Genomic DNA, 22,280 nt, shown 5'->3' with positions numbered 1-22,280 from the left:
TTCGTCCAATGTTATCGGGGCTGTACTTGTTGAACACTTGAAACGAAACAGGAGGTTTCTACAATCTACACCACCAATATGGCTTTACAATGGGTTTTTGTGTATGCGAATTGATCAATTTGTTACCATTTTGAGCAGTGTAGTCATCATTTTGGTCATTTAAGATATATACTTGGTTGTTTCATGAGAAGATGAATGGACTGAAGTGTAACCCAAAATTGTTGATGGCCTCGGGCCCCCAAAAAAATTTACAATATCTATAAGAAGAAAAGGAAAAAGGGGATACGAGTATGGGATGGGATATGCTGTGATGTTGTCCCATCTTTCAAAGTAATCATACTTTGGTTTGCCAAAAAAAGATCTTTCGAACTAATCATACCAGCCATCAGCACTTGGGCTGGTGGCCACCGGCAATAACCCTTGTCTCCCATTAAAATGTCACTCTTGTGACTCTGATTTAAATTCAGACGAATGTGTAGTGCATTCGTTTGATTCGATAGTAGTTCTATTTTTATTGATCTTTCATAGACTTAATTAAGCCTCCTCGTAATTAGAGTAAGAGTAGGAGTGAGAACGACAATTGATAAAAAAAATAAAAAAAACTAATCATACCAGAATGCCCCCCAAACGCCTTCTGATTGATAAAAAAATAAAAAAAAAAAAACTAATCATACCAGAATGCCCCCCAAACGCCTTCTGAGTCGTCGTGATGCTTTTGTGTCCCACAAGAATATATTTTTTGTTTCCCAGAAAACAAAAATTACAAACGTCTGTTTGAACTTTCTCTTAGCTATGGCCATTCCTGACTTTGACTGATATGTAATTAGTGGCACAATAATAGTCAACAAAACCTAACAAAGTTCCACCACTGGAAAACGAAACACAAGAAAAAGAACAAGATGTACACAAAAATAAAAAAATTTTTTTAAAAAAAAAAAACCGAGAGGGAGTAGTAGAAGATTTCAATCAAGGCACAAGTTCATTAGAATATTCCCATTACTTTGTCAACGATATAAGTAAGTATTAACCGCAGTTAGCACGTAATTTTTTCTTCTGCTATAGTATTCCCATGTGAAGAAGCACGGAACTTCCCCTAGGAGAGCTGACCTGATCAGCTCGGGGTGTCGATGGGAGAGCTGATCCAAGACCTGCACAGCAGAGAAGATGGGCTAACAGAGGGGCCCGAGGGTTGTCCCCAAGGGCACTCCGACGGCCAAGTTAGTTTTCCGGTGAGTAAAGTTCACGGGAAGTAGTAACAACCGGGAGTAATTTGCCTAAAGTGAGCGTCCTTTGTACAGTGGATGTGTGTTATTATTTATACCTGCAAGGGACTCCGACCTCCGCACGACGCGGGACTTGCCCAGTATAGATAGCATCCCGCACTCAGGGGGATTGCTCCCGATCTCCTCGGGGCGGCCCTTCGCCTCCCCTGGGAGCCCTAGTCGGTGCGGCCCAGGACTGCCGCCAGGAGTCTGGGGGCCAAGGCCCAGCTCAGTCCCTCCTGAGCTGCCGCGTGTCCGGGCCTAGAACGGGGCCTCTGCACTAGCCCCCTAGATTAGGTAGGGCTGTCAGGCAGACCTAATCTATCTCTGCCACGTGGGAGGCCAGAACCGCGCACTACCCTGCCGAGGTCACCTCTGGTACAGTGCTGTCACAGGGACGCTGTTCCCACGTCCTTTCAGCTGTCCCGCCTCTTCGGTTTTCGTGCCCGCATTAAACGCGTTCACATGGGGGTCGGTTCAAATTCCCGACCGTTTCCCCCCATCCCCCCCATAAATAGGGGTTACCATATTCCTGCCGATTCTATTTGCCATTTTCCCCTCTCCTTGCGCCTTCCGTACTCCACTTTTTCCTCCGTGCACTCGAATTCCCCTTTTCCAGCGGCTTCCGGCGTCCCTTTCCCAGATTCCGGCGAGCCTTCCATCCTTCTTCCACCTCGACGTTCTCAGTAAGTTCCCTTTTGTGGTTTCTCTTAGTGTCTCCTCCCCTCCCGGCTGCTCCTTGCTCTTTATGTCGGGTTACTCCGGCAACGCCTCCCCAATACCCCGAATCATTATTTTGTCTTCGCCGTCCCCTTCATCTTCATCGCCATCCTCTCCTCCTCCCCCTTCCTTATCTCCTGCCTCTAGCCCAGACTCCCGAGCTCCCGATTCGCTGGAGCCTTTACCCGATATGAGCTCCTCTTCTGGCCACTCCCCCTCATCTCACTCCCCCACAGCCCGGGAACTGATGGAGGCGGCCGAGCTCGACGCCCGCCTCGGACAGTCCTCCACTTCCTCCCCCAGGTCTCCCCATGGCTCCCCTGGCGGGGCCCAGGAGGGAGTTGGGGAGGACAGGGGTTCTTCCGAGGGGACCCCTGACGATCCGCAGGGGGTCGACCCCAAATTCAACTTCGGCCACCCTGACCGAGAGGAGGCCACCCTCTCACCCGAGGCGGTGGCCGGCCTGGTCAGGGCCTACTCCATTCCCCGGGTCTTCGAGCCGAGGGCTGCGGGGACCGGCGATCGAGCCTGCCGACCTCCCCCTGGGTTTGTGGCCATATATAGGGAGCAGCTGATCGGAGGTCTCCGCCTTCCGGTTACCCCAGCCCTGGCCGAGATCCTGAGCTACTTCGGGCTCAGGATCACCCAGGCTCACCCCAACTCGATCAGGATCATCATAGGATTCCTGATCTACTGCCAACTCTGCTCCATTCCTTACTCCCTCTCCCTCTTCCGAGCTGCCTTTGTCCTCAAGGCATCCTTCCCTGGGTGGTATTACTTTTGCCGCCGGGCTGGGGACCAGAGCCGGGGGGACAAGGGCTGCCAGGAATTGTTCTACAAATTCCCCTCTTCCGTCAAAAACTGGAAGGGGGACTTTTTCTTTGTCAAGTCCATCGGTCTTGATGCCACCGCATGGAGGGTCGGGCCGGTCAAGCTCGACCCCTCCCCCAAGGATCTGGACGTTGAAACCCTCTTCCAGCTGCTGACCTCCAAGGTGAAGCTTACTGCCACCAAGTTCTCCAGCAAGCAGATCTCGGCGGCCGGACTGATGGGGACATTGTCCGGGTCCTCTGGCGAGGTGGAGGCCTCCCCTGTCGACCTTGACGCCTGTAACGCTGGCCCTAACCCTGTAGCCAGTTGCATTTGCATACATATACATATAAGTATATCTACTTACCGTCCTGCTCTGACTGTTCCTGTGATTCTTCTCGCAGTGAGGAAACTGTCCCAACTGCTGGGGGCGTCTACTGAAGAGGCCGTTTCCCCTCCTCGGCCCGGAACCGCCCAAGGGGCTTCTGCAGCCTCCCCGGGCTCAGGGGGCGGCGCAGCCCCCCAGACGGAGGCGTCGCAGCCATCTCCCTCTAAGCAGGCCGCCAACAAGAAGAAAGCGGCGGGGCAGAAGAGGGGCAGGGCTGAGGAGCCCTCCCAGGTCGGGCAGAAGAGGCCCGCGCCGGTCGTTCCCCAGCCGCTCCCTCTGGTGTCATCTGGGGGTCCAGTTCACGTGGGTGTTGGCTCCGCGGAGGAGCACGCCCTGGAGTCCCCTCCTCCGAGCTTGTGGCACTTCCGCCACATCCTCCCCCAAAAGCCGGGCCAAGCCCCCACTATGCACGATCCCCGCCACTTCTGCCCCTCCTGGAAGCTCTCCATCAATGACCGGGTCCAATTCCCGGGGGCAGCTCGGGAGCTGATGGTGGGCTCTGTCCTTCCGCGGGACAGGAAGTGGATGGAGCTTGCCGACCCAGCCGAGCTCCAGGATATGTACTTCTCCTCCCAGGCCCAAGTAAGTTTTTCATCCCTGGGATAATTTTGCCTTCGTGCCTTGGTCAAGTAGCGTGACATGCTGACCTGTCCCCTTTTTCCCTTCAGGCCAACGCTGCTGGCGCCGCCCTGGTGACTCGCTTCTCCGAACTGTCGCCCGACCTGGAGAAGATGCGGAAGAGGAACCTGGATGCGGAGAAGAAGCTGTCCCAGGCCCTCAAGGAGGCGAGCTCCCTCAAGGCCAAATTGGACAAGGCCGAGAAGGAGCTAGACGCTGCACAGGTCCAGCTCGCCTCCACCAGGTCGGAGCTCGACCAGGAGAAGGCCGGTGTGGCCAAGTTGAGGGAGGAGCATGCCATTGAGCTCTCCGGCACCGTCAGCCGGGAGCGGAAGAAGGCTGTTCGGGAGTTCCTTACTTCCGAGCAGTTCGAGGAGGACATTGCTCACCTCAACCTGCCCATCCTCCAGGTTGGCTGCACCCGGGCCCTGGACCAGGTGAAGAAGCTCGACCCTCCCGGCCTCGATTTGACGAAGTTCAAGGACTACAATCCTTCGGCCGAGGCCAGGGTGGACTGGCTCTTCGACGGGTACCGCAAGGGGCACTCCCTGAAGGAGCTGGCGGGCCGGTCTGACACTGGGGCCGAGCTGGAGGAGGTCCCCTTGGAGGAGGTCGGGTCTCCTGGCCGAGCTGCCGGGAAGGAACCGGTGGCCTAGGGCGGCGGCCACCCCAGGAGCCCTTTCTGTCTTCTTATAAGGATGTGACCATGCTCCAGTTGAAGATGCTCTTGGAGGTCCATCTAAGATGGAAGGGCTCCCCCACTCCCGGGCTCCTGGATAGCCTCCGCCATACGCCTCTCAACATGCCTAAGATGTACTTTCAGCTCTTGCTCCGGACGAGGAAATCTCTCTCCATACGCCCCTCACCATGTTTAAGGTGTACCCTCAGTTCCTATCCAGGTCGGGCTACCAGCAGGTAGAACAGACATCGAAGGGGGCTGCCCACTCGGGAATCTCGCGATAGATAGGTAGAGTACCTTGTAATAGATAGGCGGCTCAGAGACTCTGTAAGTCCTGTAATAGATAGGCTTCGAATGCATGTATAAAACTTGAGGATTATTCTGCATTTCTTGAATGCACCAATTCTGTCGATCCGACCTCCTTGGCCGAACAGACCTCCTGGGTCGAACACTTCACACTGTAAACCTTAAGTGCGTTCATGCCGACCTCCCGGGTCGAACACTTCACCCTTCAAACATTAAGTGCGTTCGTGCCGACCTCCTGGGTCGAGCACTTCACCCTTTGAACATTAAGTGCGTTCGTGCCGACCTCCTGGGTCGAGCACTTCACCCTTCAAACATTAAGTGCGTTCGTGCCGACCTCCTGGGTCGAACACTTCACACTTGATCATTAAGTGCGTTCGTGCAGACCTCCTGGGTCGAACACTTCACACTTGAACCTTAAGTGCGCTCGTGCAGACCTCCTGGGTCGAGCACTTCACCCTTTGAACATTAAGTGCGTTCGTGCCGACCTCCTGGGTCGAACACTTCACACTTGATCATTAAGTGCGTTCGTGCCGACCTCCTGGGTCGAACACTTCACACTCTAAACATTAAGTGCGCTCGTGCCGACCTCCTGGGTCGAGCACTTCACACTTGATCATTAAGTGCGTTCGTGCCGACCTCCTGGGTCGAGCACTTCACCCTTCAAACATTAAGTGCGTTCGTGCCGACCTCCGGGGTCGAGCACTTCACACTCTAAACATTAAGTGCGCTCGTGCCGACCTCCTGGGTCGAGCACTAAACACTTCGTTACCCCTAGCCCCCCACTAGGATATTGAGCGAGGGAATGCTGAATGTGCTAGTGTAAGGTGCAGACGTGAAAATTGTAAAGTGAAATAATTACAAGTAAAAGTGGAATTGTGAATTCAGGCCTTTATTGACTGGAAAAACAAGATTTCTGATTCCAGAGTACAGACTCGGATTTCTAGGCTACCCTATACTACAAATAATCGCAGATTGGAGAAGTGCCAAGCACGGGGTACCTCGGATCCATCCATGCTGGCGAGCCTGCAGGACCCAGCTCGACTCACCTCGATGACCTTGTAGGGGCCTTCCCAGTTAGGGTCAAGTTTGTTGGAGCTGTGAGCTCGGCTGATCGAGTTCTTTCTTAGGACGAGGTCCCCGGGTTGGTACTGTACCGTCCTCACTTTGGCGTTGTGATAGCGGGCGAGCTGGCTTTTGTACTTAGCCATTCGAACAGCTGCTTCCTCACGCCTGGCTTCGAGCATGTCTAGGCTACACCGAAGCTCTTCCTCGTTGGAGGTTGCCACGAAGTTCTGGGTTCTGGGTGAGGGGAGCCCGACCTCCGCTGGCACCACCGCCTCTACTCCGTAAGTTAGGGAGAACGGGGTCTCTTGGGTAGCCGTCCGGGGCGTAGTACGGTAAGCCCAGAGGACGCTGGGGAGCTCATCCAGCCAGCTCGATTGGGCGGACTCCAGTCTAGTCTTCAACCCTTGCAGAACAGTTCGGTTAGCGTTCTCAACCTGGCCATTGGCTTGGGGATGACCAACCGACGTGAAGTGTTGGTTGATTCCGAGCTCAGCGCACCAGCTCCGGAAAGGGTTCTCGGCGAACTGGCGGCCGTTGTCGGATACCAGGACATGCGGAATCCCGAACCGGCAGACTATACTCTTCCAGAAGAATCTCCGAATTACCTTCCCCGAGATAGAGACCAGGGGCTCCGCCTCCACCCACTTTGTAAAGTAGTCAATGGCCACCACGAGGTGCTCATATCTCCCCGGGGCTCGGGGGAAGGGACCCAGGAGGTCTATCCCCCATTGAGCGAAGGGCCAAGGACTGTGGATGGGAATCATCTCCTGAGCTGGCTGATGACGCAGCGAGGCGTGTACCTGGCAAGCCCGGCATTTCTGGACCAGATCTGCTGCGTCTCGGAAGACAGAGGGCCAGTAGTAGCCCAGAAGGAGGCACTTTTTGGCTAGCACCCGAGATCCCACGTGTGCCGCACATATTCCTTCATGGACTTCGCGCAGGACGTAATCCCCTTCTTCGGGAGTCACGCACTTTAACCAGGGGGACAAATACGACCTCCTATAGAGGGTACCCCCGGTGTAGGCGTACTTAGCAGCCCGGAGCTGGATTCGGCGTGCCTCGGCTTTGTTTTCGGGGAGGGCACCCGAGCTGAGGAAGTCTATGAGAGGCGTCATCCAGGTAGCCGAGCTGTCTATAGCCAGGACCTGAACCCGACCGATACTTTTTTGTTTTACCACCTCTACCAAGACCTCCTTGCTCAGGTGGGCAAACGAGGAAGACGCCAACTTCGAGAGGGCGTCTGCCCGCTTGTTCTGGGACCTTGGCACCCGCTCTATTTCAAATATTCTGAACAGGGCCGCCACCTCCCGTACCTTAGCCAGGTATTCCTTCATCACCTCGTCCTTGGCCTCGTACTCCCCGCGGACCTGGAGGACGACGAGCTGAGAGTCGCTCCGAACTCTGATTGCGGTGACGCCCATCTGGTGGGCTATCCGCAGTCCCGTCAGGAGGGCCTCATATTCTGCCTCGTTGTTGGACGCAGGGAAGTCGAACCTAAGCGCATAGGTCAGTTCTTCCCCGGTGGGCGAGGTGAGCAGCAGGCCCGCTCCGCTCCCTTCCTTGCTCGAGGCGCCATCCACGAATAGCACCCACGGCTCCTCGGCCGGGGTGTCCGTGGGGGTCGGGGCTAACTCTGCCAAGTTTAAATTAGCCCCCTCCGCAAGAAAGTCTGCCAAGGCCTGAGCCTTGATGGCAGCGCGAGGCCGGTAGCTAATATCATGCTCGGCCAGCTCGACGGCCCACTTGGTCATCCGGCCCGAGACCTCGGGCTTGGTGAGTATCTGCCGTAGGGGCTGGTCGGTCAGGACCACAACGCTGTGGGCCTGGAAATAAGGGCGGAGCTTGCGAGCGGCATGTACCAAGGCGAGAACCAGCTTCTCGGCGGGCGAGTATCGAGTCTCTGGCCCCTGCAGGGCTCGGCTCACGTAATACACCGGCCTCTGAGCCCCCCCATCTTCCCGCACCAAAACCGCACTGACGGCCTCGTTGCAAGCGGACAGGTATAGAAATATGGTCTCCCCGGGCTCTGGTGCGGTCAGAGCTGGTAGCTCGGCCAAGTAGGCCTTTAGGTCGGTGAAGGCCTTTTGGCACTCCTCAATCCAGTGGAAGTCCTTCGGCGCTTTTAGTACCTGGAAGAAGGGCAGCCCCCGGACCGCGGAGCGCGAGAGGAACCTGTTCAGGGCGGCCATCCTTCCTGTTAGCCGTTGGACTTCCTTCACGCTCCTCGGGGGGGCCATATCCACGATGGCCTGGAGCTTATCCGGGTTGGCCCGGATTCCGTCTCGTGACACCAGGAAACCAAGGAACCTCCCCGACCTCACCCCGAAGGTGCATTTCTTCGGATTTAAGCGCATCCGGCTCTCCAGTAGGATGTCCAAGATCTCCCTCAGGTCGGGTGCGAGCCGTTGGTCCGTCCGACTTTTGACGATCATGTCGTCCACGTAGACCTCCATGTTCCTGCCGATCTGGCCTCGGAATAGCTTGTTGACCAGGCGCTGGTAAGTGGCCCCCGCGTTCTTGAGTCCGAATGGCATGGTTCTGTAGCAGTAGGTCCCTTCTTCAGTGATGAAGGAGGTCTTATCCCGGTCCTCCTCGGCCATCTCTATCTGGTGGTATCCCTTAAAAGCATCCAGGAAGCATAAAACGTCAAAACCCACGGTAGAGTCTACTAACCTGTCGATTCTAGGCAAGGGAAAGCAGTCCTTCGGGCAGGCTTTGTTGAGGTCCGTGAAGTCTACGCACATCCTCCAGGTCTGGTCCTCCTTCTTGACTAGGACCGGATTGGCCAGCCAGGTCGGGTAGTAAACCTCCAAGATGATTTTGGACTCCAGCAGCTTGCCGACCTCCTCCTTGATCACCTCGTTCCTCTCAGGAGCGAAACTCCTCTTCTTCTGCTTCACCGGCTTGAAGTGGGGGTCGACGTCAAGGTGGTGGACTGCCAGGTCCGTTGGAATCCCGGGCATGTCATCCACCGACCAAGCGAAGACCTGGGAGTACTCCCTTAGCAGAGCCTTCAAGTCCTCCTTCTCCTTGGCGGGTAACAAGGCTCCAATGCGGAGAACCTGGTTGGGTCGATCCTCCCTTAGAGGGAATTCCTCAACCTCATCCTGGGTTCCCAGGGGCTGGACCTCATCCCCCGGAATGTAGGGCTCCAAGCTGGTTGTGTGGGCGACCACCTTTTCCTGCCCCCGGAGCGTGGCCAGGTAACAAGCCCTGGCTACCTCCGGGTCGCCGTGCACCTCGGCTATCCCTCCCGGGGTAGGGAACTTGACGCTGAGATGGTAAGTGGAGGAAACAGCCCGGAGGGCGTTCAAAGCAGGCCTCCCCATGAACACATTGTACGGGGACGGCTGCCTGACCACCACGAAGTTGACGGGAACAGTCCGGCATTTGGGAGCCTGTCCTACCGTGACCATCAGGGTGATCATCCCTTCCGAGCTGATGGGTGGTCCTGCAAATCCCACCAGAGGTGTCCGGACCGGGGTGAGCTGGTCATCCCTTAATCCGAGCTCCTTGAACACCCTGTAAAACATGATGTCGACCGCACTACCCTGGTCGACGTATACCTTCTTCACCCGATAGTTGTTGGTGACAATGTCTATCACGATGGCCTCATGGTTCCCAGAAGCCAGGGGGACCGCATCCCTTGGCCCGAAGGTGATCTCCTCTTCCATGCGCAAGCGCTTCAAGGAATCGTCGCCTTCGGGGGGTGGTCGCTTGTTCTTCCGAGCTGCATGGCTGTCCCCCCCTGTGGGACCTCCGGCAATGGTGTTTATCACACCCGCCAGGTTCTGGGTGTCCGGGTCGGGAGAGTGGCCCCGAGGAGCGTCCCGCCGCTCTGAGCGGTCCCGACGCCGTCCCTCGTGCCTGTCCCCGTGGTGGTGGCGCCCGGGCTCCTGACCTGGTCGGCGCACGAACCGCCCTAAAAGGCCGCGCTGGATTAGGTCCTCTATCTCCTTGCGCAGGGCCCAGCATCCCTCCGTGTCGTGTCCCACGTCGCGGTGAAAGGCGCAGTACCTGTCCTGGTTCCTTTTGTTTCGGGGCGTCCCCATTTTTGGCGGCCGATCTCCTAGTCCTTCCGCCTCCATAACGGCCAAGATCTGAGCTCTGGGCCGTGTTAGAGGGGTGTAGGTCTTCTCGGGGAGTGGCAGCAGAGTAGGGGTCTTCTCCTTCGAGAGCCGGTCGAAGACGTTTTTCTTGGACGGGGCGTCCTTGTTCTCGGGGGGGTTTGTCCGACCTCTCCGATCCCCAAGCTCCCGATCTGACTCCTTCTTCAGACGGCCTGCCTCCTCCGCATTAGCAGCCTCGTGCGCCCTGCGAAGGAGCTCTTCCAGGTGCACGGGAGGCTTCTTGGCCAGGTCGTAGAAGAACTCCTCTACCCTGAGCCCGTTCGTGAAGGCAGCCATCACCACTTTCTCATCCCTGTCTCTGACCTGCAAACTCTCCGCATTGAAGCGGGTCATGAAGTTCTTCAGTGACTCGTCGGGCCTTTGCCTGATGGACATCAGGTGGGTTGCGTTCCTCGCGTAGACCTTCGAGGACACGAACTGGGCTGCAAACTGCCGAGCCAGCTCGGGAAAGCTCCGTATAGACCCCGGTTTCGACCCCTGGAACCAGAGCCGCGCCTTCCCCTTTAGGAACATGGGGAAAGTCTTGCAGCGGACCTCATCCGCGGCGGTTTGCAGGCGCATATGCGTCAAGAAGACCGAGAGGTGGTCCTCCGGGTCCGTAGAGGCATCGTACATCTCGATGCTCGGAATCTTAAACCTCCGGGGTAGGGGGTAGTCCTCTATCTCCCGGGTAAAAGGCGAGGTTGCATAGTTGTCCTCGTATGGCCGGGGCCTCAAGATCTGCTCGAGCTCATCCCGAGCAGGGTCCAGATAAAGGGGGTCGCGGGGCCGGCTCTTGACAGACCGAGCCCGGGAACGCTCGGACCCATTCCGGGCGGGCTTCCTCGGAGAGGGGTCTCTGGGATGGCTCCCCGCGGACCTGTCGCGGGAATACCTCTCGCTGTCTCCGACCACCGAGGCTCGGGGGCGGGGAGGAGTCCGGGGGCGCTTCCTCCTAGGGGGTTGGTCTCGCGACTCATCTTCCGAAGGGTCAGGGGGTAACTCCTTCTCCTTTCCCTTGGCCTTGGAGGTCTGCGCACCCCCAGCCCCCTCTCCCTCCTTCGCCTGCCGGATTATATCTTCCAGCATAGGAAGATTGTCTGTCACAAACTGGAGCATCTGCTGCCTACGTTCCCCTGAAAGGGCTGAGCCCCCGGCTCCCCGGGATGCCTCAGCCTCCTTTCGTTGGGATTCTTCACCGCCCCCGTGGTCGGTGCTGCCCACCGCTCGCTTGGATCGCGTCTTGGCCATCAACACAATCTTACTTACCTTACGTTTCCCACAGACGGCGCCAACTGAAGAAGCACGGAACTTCCCCTAGGAGAGCTGACCTGATCAGCTCGGGGTGTCGATGGGAGAGCTGATCCAAGACCTGCACAGCAGAGAAGATGGGCTAATAGAGGGGCCCGAGGGTTGTCCCCAAGGGCACTCCGACGGCCAAGTTAGTTTTCCGGTGAGTAAAGTTCACGGGAAGTAGTAACAACCGGGAGTAATTTGCCTAAAGTGAGCGTCCTTTGTACAGTGGATGTGTGTTATTATTTATACCTGCAAGGGAGTCCGACCTCCGCACGACGCGGGACTTGCCCAGTATAAATAGCATCCCGCACTCAGGGGGATTGCTCCCGATCTCCTCGGGGCGGCCCTTCGCCTCCCCTGGGAGCCCTAGTCGGTACGGCCCAGGACTGCCGCCAGGAGTCTGGGGGCCAAGGCCCAGCTCAGTCCCTCCTGGGCTGCCGCGTGTCCGGGCCTAGAACGGGGCCTCTGCACCCCACACATTTTAACAATTCAAAGCCCGGAAGAGAAAATATTCCCAATATCCAAGAGTTTACCTGATTCATCAAGAATCAATCTTTTAAAACGCTTACTTAGCTTAAGGTGCAGACAATTGTACATACCACTTTCATAACTTTGTCTAGGTGTCAGTCAACGCAAATTTAATTAAGCATGTTATGAAGGTGCAGCCACAGAATGGATGATCCACCAGATTTTGATTGCTTGATGCACTAATTTCTGGTACCGTCCAAGTTTGCAAGCCTTCCATTCCATCCTGACGCTACCGTTGTTTCCCGAAGGATGAAATTGATCGAACCTGAACACCCAAAACATGGTAAACCCCAACCAAACGGACGAACTACACAGATTTCCGATACCACTATTACCCTTTTGTTTGATACTTCTCCTCAAATCCTAAACTTGAATATTCAATCTCTGTAAAATTCTCGGGAGCAGAGCACGCGCTGTGGATGATTACAACTCTACTAAACAAAATGCAGGCCAAATAAAGTTGACCAAATGAACCGTTAAAGTATTCAACTGTGTAGCATTCACAGACTCGCAGAGCACTTCAGTCATTAGGAGCAGATGAAAATGAGCAATCACATCTACATCAGTTAAAATTGGAAGCCCTTCCCTGCCATTCATCAACATCCTGAAGATCCACGCATTCCAGCGTCCATACATCTATATAAAAAGAAAACCTTCTATACATTGTTCCTCTCGGCGGAATACAGGAGAAGATGCTGTACATTAGCGGTTCACATAAAACTCAGATAAATATATACACAGAAAGGAAGGCATGACGCCATACATATTTATGTAACCCAGTGGAGTCAGTTGTCCTCCAGCTCACATATGGTGCTGATGTATTCTTCTGCGTCCCAAAGGTATGAACCAAAAGCTATGGCCTCCAAAACATATCTCTTGAGACTTGCAAATGATGTAGAAATTACCTCATTAGTTTCTAACAGACCAGTCTCTTCATCTCCAAACAGTGCAAAACTCTGTCTCTCAATTAGGTTCGCAGCCTCCTTTGATTTTGGCTTCGCACACATTTGCAAACTTTCAGGGTCAAAACCCATCACATAACACCTCAGCTTGTCACCTTTGTTTGCCTGATTAGATGACACTTCGCTCACTGATGTAGATCGCGTGCTCAGGACACGGCCAAACATAGCAGCCTTTGACCCTAAAGCCCACATGTCCGCAACTGGAAAGTGGCTTCCCACATTCAGACCAAGATCAAAGTTCATGTGTAACAGATTCTTTTCCAGAGTATGCCTCAATGAGGCAGCCTTAAGGAAGTATCCATACAAAACCGAAGCTGTATAGACTTGACAGAGCTGAAGCCGAGAGATCTGAGTGACTGCCCACTTGTCTGTTACACTAGAGTTGGCTCTCCAGCCTACGAAAGTGGTAAGGTGCTCCCGGATCATTTCCAATACCTCAAAGCTGTGGATAGATTCAAGTTCCCAGTCCTTAGAAGGCAATATCTCAAGTCTGCCGTTGTACATGCATTTGGAAAGTTGAGGAACCAAGTGCACTCTAATTTCATAAAACTTGGAACATATCACCACATACATAGCATCTTCAATTGCTGCTTGACATTCATGCTCTTTCAATTCAGCAATCCTCCTGGAATTCAGCAATGTCCAAAATCAATAGAAGAATAGGAAATACAAGACACCATTAAGGGGCAAGAATTGAATTCACAAACTTTCTTCATATATTCAATAGTCAAATCAAATAGCTGAAGTTTTAATTATCAGAATTGATTCGTCTAGCTAACAGAATTTCATTTAGGCATTGCACATGTCTTTTTCTCATATAAGCAGGGTGCTGGACAAACATGCGTATCCGTAACTTGCAAGACAAGCTGTGGTATTGAGAGTCTTTTTAAGGTGATCCATCAGCAAATTACACTCACCTTTACAGGCCCAAGAGCCAAACTTTAAACAAAAAGCCAGGAGGCAGATTCAAGGACACAATATGAGTCAAGCATAAACCTGGCAAGTATATAAGCTTAGAGCACTGGATGGAATTCAAACAATGCAGGGACGATGAGGAACACCAATGCTTGCTCCAAGTCCATGCATTGCCTTGCTGGGAACAGAGGTTTGTGACAAGGCCACATGCTGTCTGATGGCGGATACAAGTACGCCATTTTCCAGGCCATGCTGTACCCTCCCCCGACTATGCCATGTTTGTGCTATCCAACAACTATACTATGCAAGTCAAGAGAAGAAACAGGAATCTAAGATATCTAGTTTACAGTACAACATACATGTAATGCAAGAAGTCACATATTAAATACTGACATCATGGCCATCACCAAAAGCAATGGACCCACCGGCAGCACTGACATCCTAATAAGCTTCTTAACGCAATTATGCAGACGCAGAGGCCTATGACCAAATAGAGAAAACAGACTCTCGGGCAAATCATATTTGGGGATACAAGACCGTTACTATCCATGATATTGCCTTACAAGTAAAAGCAGATTACTGGAAATACAATAGCTTCATATGACTCGAAACCAAGACATAGAATGGGCATAATCTCTACTACATGCCAAACATACGCATGATTACCTATTTCCACATTAAGCACTTATTAATCTAGAAATAGCTTAATGCATTTGTTTAAGAGGACTCCTAGCTTCATGGTCACATGTGTCATGATGATAAATTTCCAAATCACAATCCTAAGAGCTTCTTTCCAGTAAAAGTGCATTATAAATATTACAGTAGTAGCTTTGTTTTGTGTTGTCAAGAACAGAGCAAAGAGTACGGAAAGAAACATGGCAATCAAGAATAAGTAAAACCTAATATAGAAAACCATCTTTGACGGGCTGTAGGCGACCTTAGGATAGTAACTGGCTAGAAAGAAGCCAAATGGAATCGTGGAAGATAGTGTCATGCAGTTACGCGCAACTAAAGATAGGAACAGAAACAACATGGTCACAAAATATTATGAGGCCTAGCAAGCTGAGCCAAATCTTGGTATGCGCAGAAGCCTAAGTTAAGCATGATTTTCAGTCTGAAATAAAAGATAAGGCTATAGCCTGAATCTTACACTTGGTATAATCTAAAGCCATATGCAAGCACCGGGGGACAAAAGAGTTATAACAAGAACAAGAAGTAACAGGGTCACAAAGCAACATTGTTCATGACACTGGGCATTGTGACTAACCTCTATTATCCAAATTCTAAACAGCATGAGCAACACGTTAGAATACAAGCAATGTAGTTCACCCATGTTTGTGTCTCTGCAACTCCACATCATTACGAGCCCCAATTTTAGCTAATTAGGCATTTATTTATGCAGACTTCATCCTTACATACCGAGGATTTACCAGATATTAGCTCTTGTTTTGCCTCAAGTTCCTCGATAGAATAAAGAAAAAAGGTTTACATGATTATCATTCTTTAAAAAGGTGGAATTCTTTTAAACTTTTTTAGGTTCAAACAAAAAAATTTTACCTTTCTAACAAATCGTCACTGGCTAAGAAGACAGCAAACAGCTATTAAGCGAAGGAACACTAAGCTAGAGCTCCAAACCAAAAACTGACAGAGCAGAACTTGACAAAATTCATCTTATCAGAACAATATGATGTTGAATCAATGATCTGCTTGAGAGAGATGCTAACGCCCACTCTCTCTGTCTTTCAATCTATGTCTGACACTCGCGCAGAAGAGACACGTGTATGCCACATCAAATTTACGTATAGGCAGCAAATTTCAGCAATAATTTTACTCCAAATATCTATTCCTTAAAATCTTGAAATAACCCTCAAAAGAGAGAAAAGAAAAAGCTACTCCGCAATGAATTGGAAAGGTGAGAGCAGTACCTATGAAGGCAAGCTTCATGGGAGGCAGAGCTCAGGTTCATTCGGAGCAAGGCCTCATAGCGGTCAACCGCCAACTGCTCCAACTGTTTCTGGACAACTTGAGGAAAATAGTCGGGATCATTCAACAAGACAGTACCGAGTAACCTCCCAGCCGGCGTCGTGGGTTGCACCGGCGTGTACAGACCCCTGTACTCTCCACACTCACTACCAGTACCACTAGCCGCTAACACCAAGAACCCTCTCCGATAAGGACTCCTAGTCCTTCCACCAAAATTGATCCGGCGGGTGATATTTCCGGCAAAGTTGAAGGGCGAAACACGAGAAGGGTTCAACTTGGGAGGCAAAGATGATTGGAGAAGAGATAAGGAGGAAGGATACTTGTGAGCAAGGCAATGGTCCATTCACTGTTGTGTTTCAGTTAAACCCCTTATCAGGCTTTTAGCGGTTTACGGGTTTATGGTGGAGTTTGGGGGCACTGCCATAAGGTACGAAAGTACACATGAAATGATGAAATAATGGAATGAGATGATAAGAGGATAAGGACTCGGGGACCGAGAACCATCATGATTGATTTGCGGAAACGGTGGGCTCATTGTAGGGCCTTCCCCACCAATATAATCAGTAGAAAATTAATACTCAAATCACCCCTCCTTAGTCCTTCCTTCCTTCCATCCAAAGAAAATATGAAACCCAAAATTACAAAAGGTTATAACATATAATTTCCCCTCTTATGCTCATTCAAACACTCGCGAGTAAGGTCCGTTTAGCGTTTGTTAAACCGAATGATCAACTCGACAAGGAAAAGATAATTCGAAATCAATCTATTCAAGAATGAAACTAAACCGAATGAAGAATTTGCAGTACTGTAGCTTGAAATAAACACATTCTAGTCCAAATTAAAGGGTTAAAGGTGAAAAAGAAATTTTTATTTGGGGTCATCCATCAAGGTCAATTACGAATTGTCAGTCGTCCAACGAAAGATATTTTAAGGTTGTGGGTCAGTTTAGATATTGCCGGCCGTTTAACTTATTCCAAAACTGCCTTCTTGTAAATGTCTGGTTGATCACAGGTCTCCATCCAAGGAGAGTGACGATGCCAAAATGTGGGGTCTACGTTATCCAATTGCTATGCATTTATCTATCCACGAAATGATTAAAACTTGAAGCATTAGCTTAGTGCTACCGCTAATGTAATGATGATGATTAATTAACGTAATACACTCCAATAATTTTGTCTGAACCCGTGATGGCTCAGCAGAGGCGACTCATTAGGGCGTTCTCTGGTCCTTTGAGGATTCCCCCAGTATCGTTCCTTTGCCTGTACCCATAAACTTTGTCTTGATCGCAACTGTTTCTTCCGTCTATTTTTTATTAGCAATTTTCCAGTCCATTAGGGCTTTCCCAGTCGAAGATCTTCTTCTTATTCTCCAACTCAATATCTACTCATAGTACGTTGTTTGGCCTTCGTTAAAGAAGACGAAAAGGTTAGGCCGTGCATTATGACATAAGCCAAGTTGATGATTGATCGCGTTACACCTTTACCAATTCATCATGTATTATATAAATTCTTTAACAAGGATCCAATTGAAGACTGTCTTGGAAGGCTCAATATGGTACCCATTTTCTAATCCAAACAGGACAAACTTCATCCATATATAATAATAATAAGGGATAATTTGAGAAACCTCCCTTTAGGTTTCTAGTAATTTCAGACAGCTCTCCTCACGTTAAAAAAATTATATATACTTCTCCTCGAACATAGGTTTGGATTTCATCTTGATGATGTAAGATCAAAAAAGTATATGAATGTCCAAAATTGCCCTCATCTAAATTTTCTTAATATGAATAATAATTAAATTTTTTTAAAAGTCAAGAATACACTTGTATACTACCAAAATTATGAGTTTTATTACTGAGCCAATGCCTTGATGTTTTCCATCCTTATAATTTTTTACATCCACGCAAAATTTCAAACTCTTATCGCTTCTTCTTCTTCTGAACAAATTCTTTGTCTAAAATGCCAAAATTCACTATCTTAATTCTTCCTTCACAATCTTTACCCCTTTTATAGGTTTCTTCCATATATTGGTTTGTTTGGAAAGTATAATTGGTAGGTTATTTGAAATTTTAAGAAATTGGCGTTTGTACTGTGTAAAATAAAAAGTGGGATTTTTTACTGTGTAGAGTTCCGACATTGGATTCCTTAGGTGCAGCCTTTTGCACTAAAGTCATGCAAACAATTCATTCGCTCACGTGGCAACTGATTTTTTGAAAGGGCTGCAATAAAAATAACCGTTGGTTGAGGAGTAAAGCCACAGTAAAGGCATTTACTCCTGAACACAGCACAAGGGCTTCACGAGCTCCTCTGTTCGGGCCTCTCTTTACCATTTTCATCTACCAACAGACGGGAAAAACAGCAGCAATCAAACCCAGCCTGCGGCGACGTCCGGCAAACAACCAGATTGACTGCGTTTTGAATCTATCGGACGCATTTCACCCTGCCGCGGTCGACACTTCCAACACCCAAGCGGAATTGGGTGCTCCAAGGCCATTCCACTTTCTCCCTATCTACAGCGGCAGGTACAATTCCCTCGATTTACCATTAGCTGCAATTTACATTCCATAAACCTGCGTTGATCTCTCTTTCTAGTTGTCCACGGCTTCATCAGCTGATTATCTCCCTTGGACACCTGATTTTGTGTTGGCTGTGTGCGAAGAGTAGATTTTGTTTATGCTAGATTAAAATCTACTTAGGATTAATTGAACCCGAATCTGTATGAATGGTGGAATAAAGCTGCTCTGGCCTTCCAAATTGGAAGGTTATGAGCATTAAAACTGGATTAACTGGATAAATTGCAAGCAGGGAGATTTATCGTCTTTGGGCTTTTTTCTTATCATGGAAACAAAAAAATTAATGGGGAAAATAAAATCTGTCCTGAAATTATTAGGAGGATAAGTCGATGTTAGAAGTTAATTTTGCTTTGGAATATGTCTTATTGTTCGGAGTTAAAAACATGTATTATAGTGGACTGCTAATCTCCAGAATTAACAGACGCATGGGATTTTTTGTTTCACACTGGAATTTGAAAGCTAACATGCTGGGAATTTGTTTGGATGCAAACTCCCATTTGCTGTTTGGATGCATATTTTTTTCAATGAGTTAATAATTTTACTGTCCAGCTGCTGCCATTTCGGTTGTTGTGAGGCAGTTCTCTCTTCGGTTATGACCGCTGAGAAGAGGAAGAAGCCTTCTTGTGATTGTATGTCCTTCTACGCTGTATTAGAAAGTAATGTGCGCAGCATATTAATTGGTTAATAATACTTTTGGTTCGAATTTTGAAGCCTCACCTGTTAGTTGTACGTCCCATTGCTCTACTTGTTCGTCAACTGCATCCAACAATTACATCAAGTGCCTTGAGGTCTACCTTGAGGCAAGTGCCTTCGTTGAGTTCCTTCTGCACCTGTTTTTGCTTTCACTATTGATGGTCCAGATCTGTTTCCAAACCACTTTAATTCAATTTATGTTATATCAGTCCACTGCTAACTGTTTTTTCCCATCAAACTTAGCAGATGGCTTCTAGGATTCACTGGACTGATGCAATGGATGAAGCTTTCCTCACAACCTACGTCAGTTGGCGGGAAAATAACATTTGGGACAACAGGAAGTCGCTAGAGACCAACTACGACATGTTGGCAGCCCATTTGACGAGCAATCACATACTGACTGTGACTGGCCAACAATTGCAGACCAGATTCTATCACATCAAGAAGAAATGGGACCTGTTCTGCAATCTGCGTGGGATTTCATCAAAAACAGAGACCGGGGTTGGGTGGAGTGAGGACAGCTACTGTTTCACTGCTGACGATGAACATTGGGCCAACTTGGAGCAGGTATGGACTTGTCGCTTGCCTGACTTCTGTTAATTGAATTTCTCTGTACTTCAGATTTGAAAGGTGACTTCTGCATTCCCTATTGAACTAAAATCTGAGCACTCAATCTTGTTTAAACTGCACTTGTTATTCTCACTTGTGTCTAATCCTTGATGTCTTTTCATCCTTGAGTTACCGGTGACTTCATCAAGTTTTATATGCTGACTCCACTTGTTATTCCATCTTATTTTTAATCCTCGAAGTCTTTTGATGGGTTACGAATTGTAGCTCAGTCATTACATCCTTATTAGATTGAATGATGAAAAGAACCTGTAATTTGGTGCACAACTGAAATATTCAATTCTGAATAGAACTAGATTTGGGTTATAAAGGGTTATAAGGGGAGGTTCCTGAATAATATAAGCATTTTCCTTGTTAAAATAACTTGAATATTTAGAGTTTTCAGTAAGCGCATGAATTTTGCTCTTTAAAAAAAATACAGCTTCAATGAATTCGGATGACAACTCGGGTTACATCCTTTTTCATCCTCGTTGTTAGTCTTTCTTGCTGAATCAGCTTTTTTACGAGTGTGTTTTGGAGGCTTGGTTGTGTTTTCTGTTTCTTCACAAAGTAATCAGTGTGGCTTTGGATTCTTTTATCCTCTCTGTATGGGTTATATTGGAAGTAAGATGTGATAGTAGCAAATCAAGGCAGCATTAGTGAGTAAATTTATAAATCTGGGTTCTTGTTTCCATGATATGATTTACTTGAAGTTGGATTATCCTTCGCTTAGTTGACCATTCTTTTCTGGGCATTGAGATTAACTGGATTAGCTTTGATTGGATTATTTGACTGCAAGATGTGAAAATTGCTCGGCTTAGCTGCTGGTGATTTATCATTCACAACTCTTTGTTTAATATACAAAAAAATAGCTATCGACAAAGTTTTGGATCCTGGATTTAGCTATCGACAAAGTTAATTGAATTAGCATTTTCCTTGTTAAAATAACTCGAATATTAAGATATTTTCCTTGTACAGTATCAACTCCTGTAGGCTGACTTCATATTTGCATTTGACCAGACCAATGCCTCGTACGTTGACTTCAAAAAAGAGAATTCATGCTACTGGTATGATCGGTTGACACCTCTACTGCTTGGAAGACATGCTACAGGCAGCCGTGCCCAGTCTGCAAGCGAGGTAGTTCAACCGGAACCGCCTCACCGAGAACGGTCCAACTCTGCTACTAAAAGTCGGAAGGGAAAAGGTAAAGCCTCTAGCTCGAGGGTGCCTACTCCGGTGAACGTAACAGCAGTTGAGGATGACGACGACGTCTACTATGTGCCCCCAGTTCCTGGTGCAGTTGGACAAAAACGGTCAGCCTCAAGCCTAGGAACCAGTGGTGAACCTGAAGGGAGTAGAGGTTCAAAATCGACACGGTCATCTACTGGTCTTGAGGATGCTCTAAGCAAGATCGGGAATTACACCGACTTCATTCTTGAGGACAGACGGAGTAGGTCGGAGTACGACTCCATCCACGGCATAATGCAGTGCCAGGATGTGATCACCTCAATGGAAATTCCGGACACGTGGAGACTTGAAGCTAACTGTCACTATGCCAAATATGACAACGAGGGTGAAAGGATTATTTTTCTTAGAGCTTCTGCAGCCGATCGCTACGGCTACATCCTGAAGTTGATGAAGGCGAAAGGCTTGGCCTAAGAACACTTTCTGTGGCATGCCACTTATGTGGAATGTTTGTACTATTAAAGATCAGTCCATTGTGGATGATTGTACTTGTATAACGTGGTTGTTTGTGGATTACTTGTCCATTTTTTATTAGAGATATTTGGTTCCCAATATTTATGTGTAATTTGTTTCTTCGTGATTGTGCATAACACTTGCTTGTCCTTGATGCTAATGTCATTAACTTGTCCTGAAGCATATTAAGCGTCTTAGACAGTTTTTCGCATATTTATGTGTCATAGACAGTTCTCCTTGATTAAGTTGCTTCCAGCCATCTTCACATTGATGTTGCCAAAAAAGTAAGTCATTTATATGTCTATCAGGTGATATTTTTTTAGTTCTTACAGTTCAAGTGCCTTAGCGTGGAACTCACCTGTCCAATTTTTTTGCAGGTCATAAAGGGCATGTTTGGAGTACTTAGGCCAATTTTTTTTTTAAATAGTACTTCTATTTTTCGATCTCTCTTCAGACAAAAAAAAAAGAAAATATTATCCATCTCTTTATAAAAAGTTAGTTGAGAGTCTCCCTTCACTTCTCAAAAAATTACGTACATACAGAAAATTGCTCCAATCTTTACTTGTATTGCTTGCTTGACATTTTTAATAATTGCAAAAGCCTCTAAAAATCAAGGGGGGCAAAAAATTAATTAATAGCTATTTTGTTTCTACACTTCAAAATCGATGATACTACAATTCAAAATCGATATGTTAAGAATGGCTACCTAAGTAACATATTATTCCTATTTTGTTTCTTTCTTTTTTTTTTAAAAAAAAAGAAAGATTGCATCTCTTTATGCAAGAGGCAGTTTTTTCTTTTTATCTGACTTCTAAGTTCTACTAATTCGAATAAGTTTGCCAAAGTAAAAGCATACTACTGACATCCGGACTTGCTTGCAGAGAAAGAACCAAATTCCCCCCATCTTGTCTAATGTCATGCTACTTTTTTGTTTTCTATTAAAGCTCATGGACATGGACGTGATGTTACTCAAACATCACGGGTGGTAGTAGTTGATTTGAAAGATGACTGGTCCATCCAAAGGTTTATTAAATAGCAAAAAGATTCTTTTTCATGGTCACGGGTGGTAT

The 22,280-nt window shown here is 48.7% G+C and overlaps 2 protein-coding genes across 4 annotated transcripts; one reads left to right on the top strand and one right to left on the bottom strand.

The window, feature by feature from the left end:
- Nucleotides 1-12,343: 12,343 nt before the first annotated feature.
- LOC113732561 (UV-B-induced protein At3g17800, chloroplastic) lies at nucleotides 12,344-16,148 on the bottom strand. The gene is made up of 2 exons (XM_027258414.2): nucleotides 15,584-16,148; nucleotides 12,344-13,368 (listed from the first exon to the last, which is right to left on the bottom strand). The coding sequence occupies exons 1-2, from the start codon at nucleotides 15,982-15,984 to the stop codon at nucleotides 12,567-12,569; spliced, it is 1,203 nt and encodes a 400-aa protein (XP_027114215.1). The 5' UTR covers nucleotides 15,985-16,148; the 3' UTR covers nucleotides 12,344-12,566.
- A 1,531-nt stretch (nucleotides 16,149-17,679) lies between these two features.
- On the top strand, nucleotides 17,680-21,347 carry LOC140037078 (uncharacterized). Of its 3 annotated transcripts, XM_072081060.1 has the most exons (5): nucleotides 17,680-18,162; nucleotides 18,763-18,842; nucleotides 18,925-19,013; nucleotides 19,153-19,473; nucleotides 20,533-21,347. In XM_072081060.1, the coding sequence occupies exons 2-5, from the start codon at nucleotides 18,806-18,808 to the stop codon at nucleotides 21,169-21,171; spliced, it is 1,086 nt and encodes a 361-aa protein (XP_071937161.1). In that variant the 5' UTR covers nucleotides 17,680-18,162; nucleotides 18,763-18,805; the 3' UTR covers nucleotides 21,172-21,347. The 3 variants fall into 3 exon arrangements, with proteins under 3 accessions (XP_071937161.1, XP_071937166.1, XP_071937170.1); XM_072081065.1 differs by lacking the exon at nucleotides 18,763-18,842; XM_072081069.1 differs by lacking the exons at nucleotides 18,763-18,842; nucleotides 18,925-19,013.
- Nucleotides 21,348-22,280: the final 933 nt, after the last annotated feature.

Source organism: Coffea arabica, chromosome 1c (assembly GCF_036785885.1).
Source record: "Coffea arabica cultivar ET-39 chromosome 1c, Coffea Arabica ET-39 HiFi, whole genome shotgun sequence".
Taxonomy (NCBI): domain Eukaryota; kingdom Viridiplantae; phylum Streptophyta; class Magnoliopsida; order Gentianales; family Rubiaceae; genus Coffea; species Coffea arabica.
Note: the sequence above shows the minus strand (reverse complement) of the source record. Positions and strands in the feature narration are given on the sequence as shown.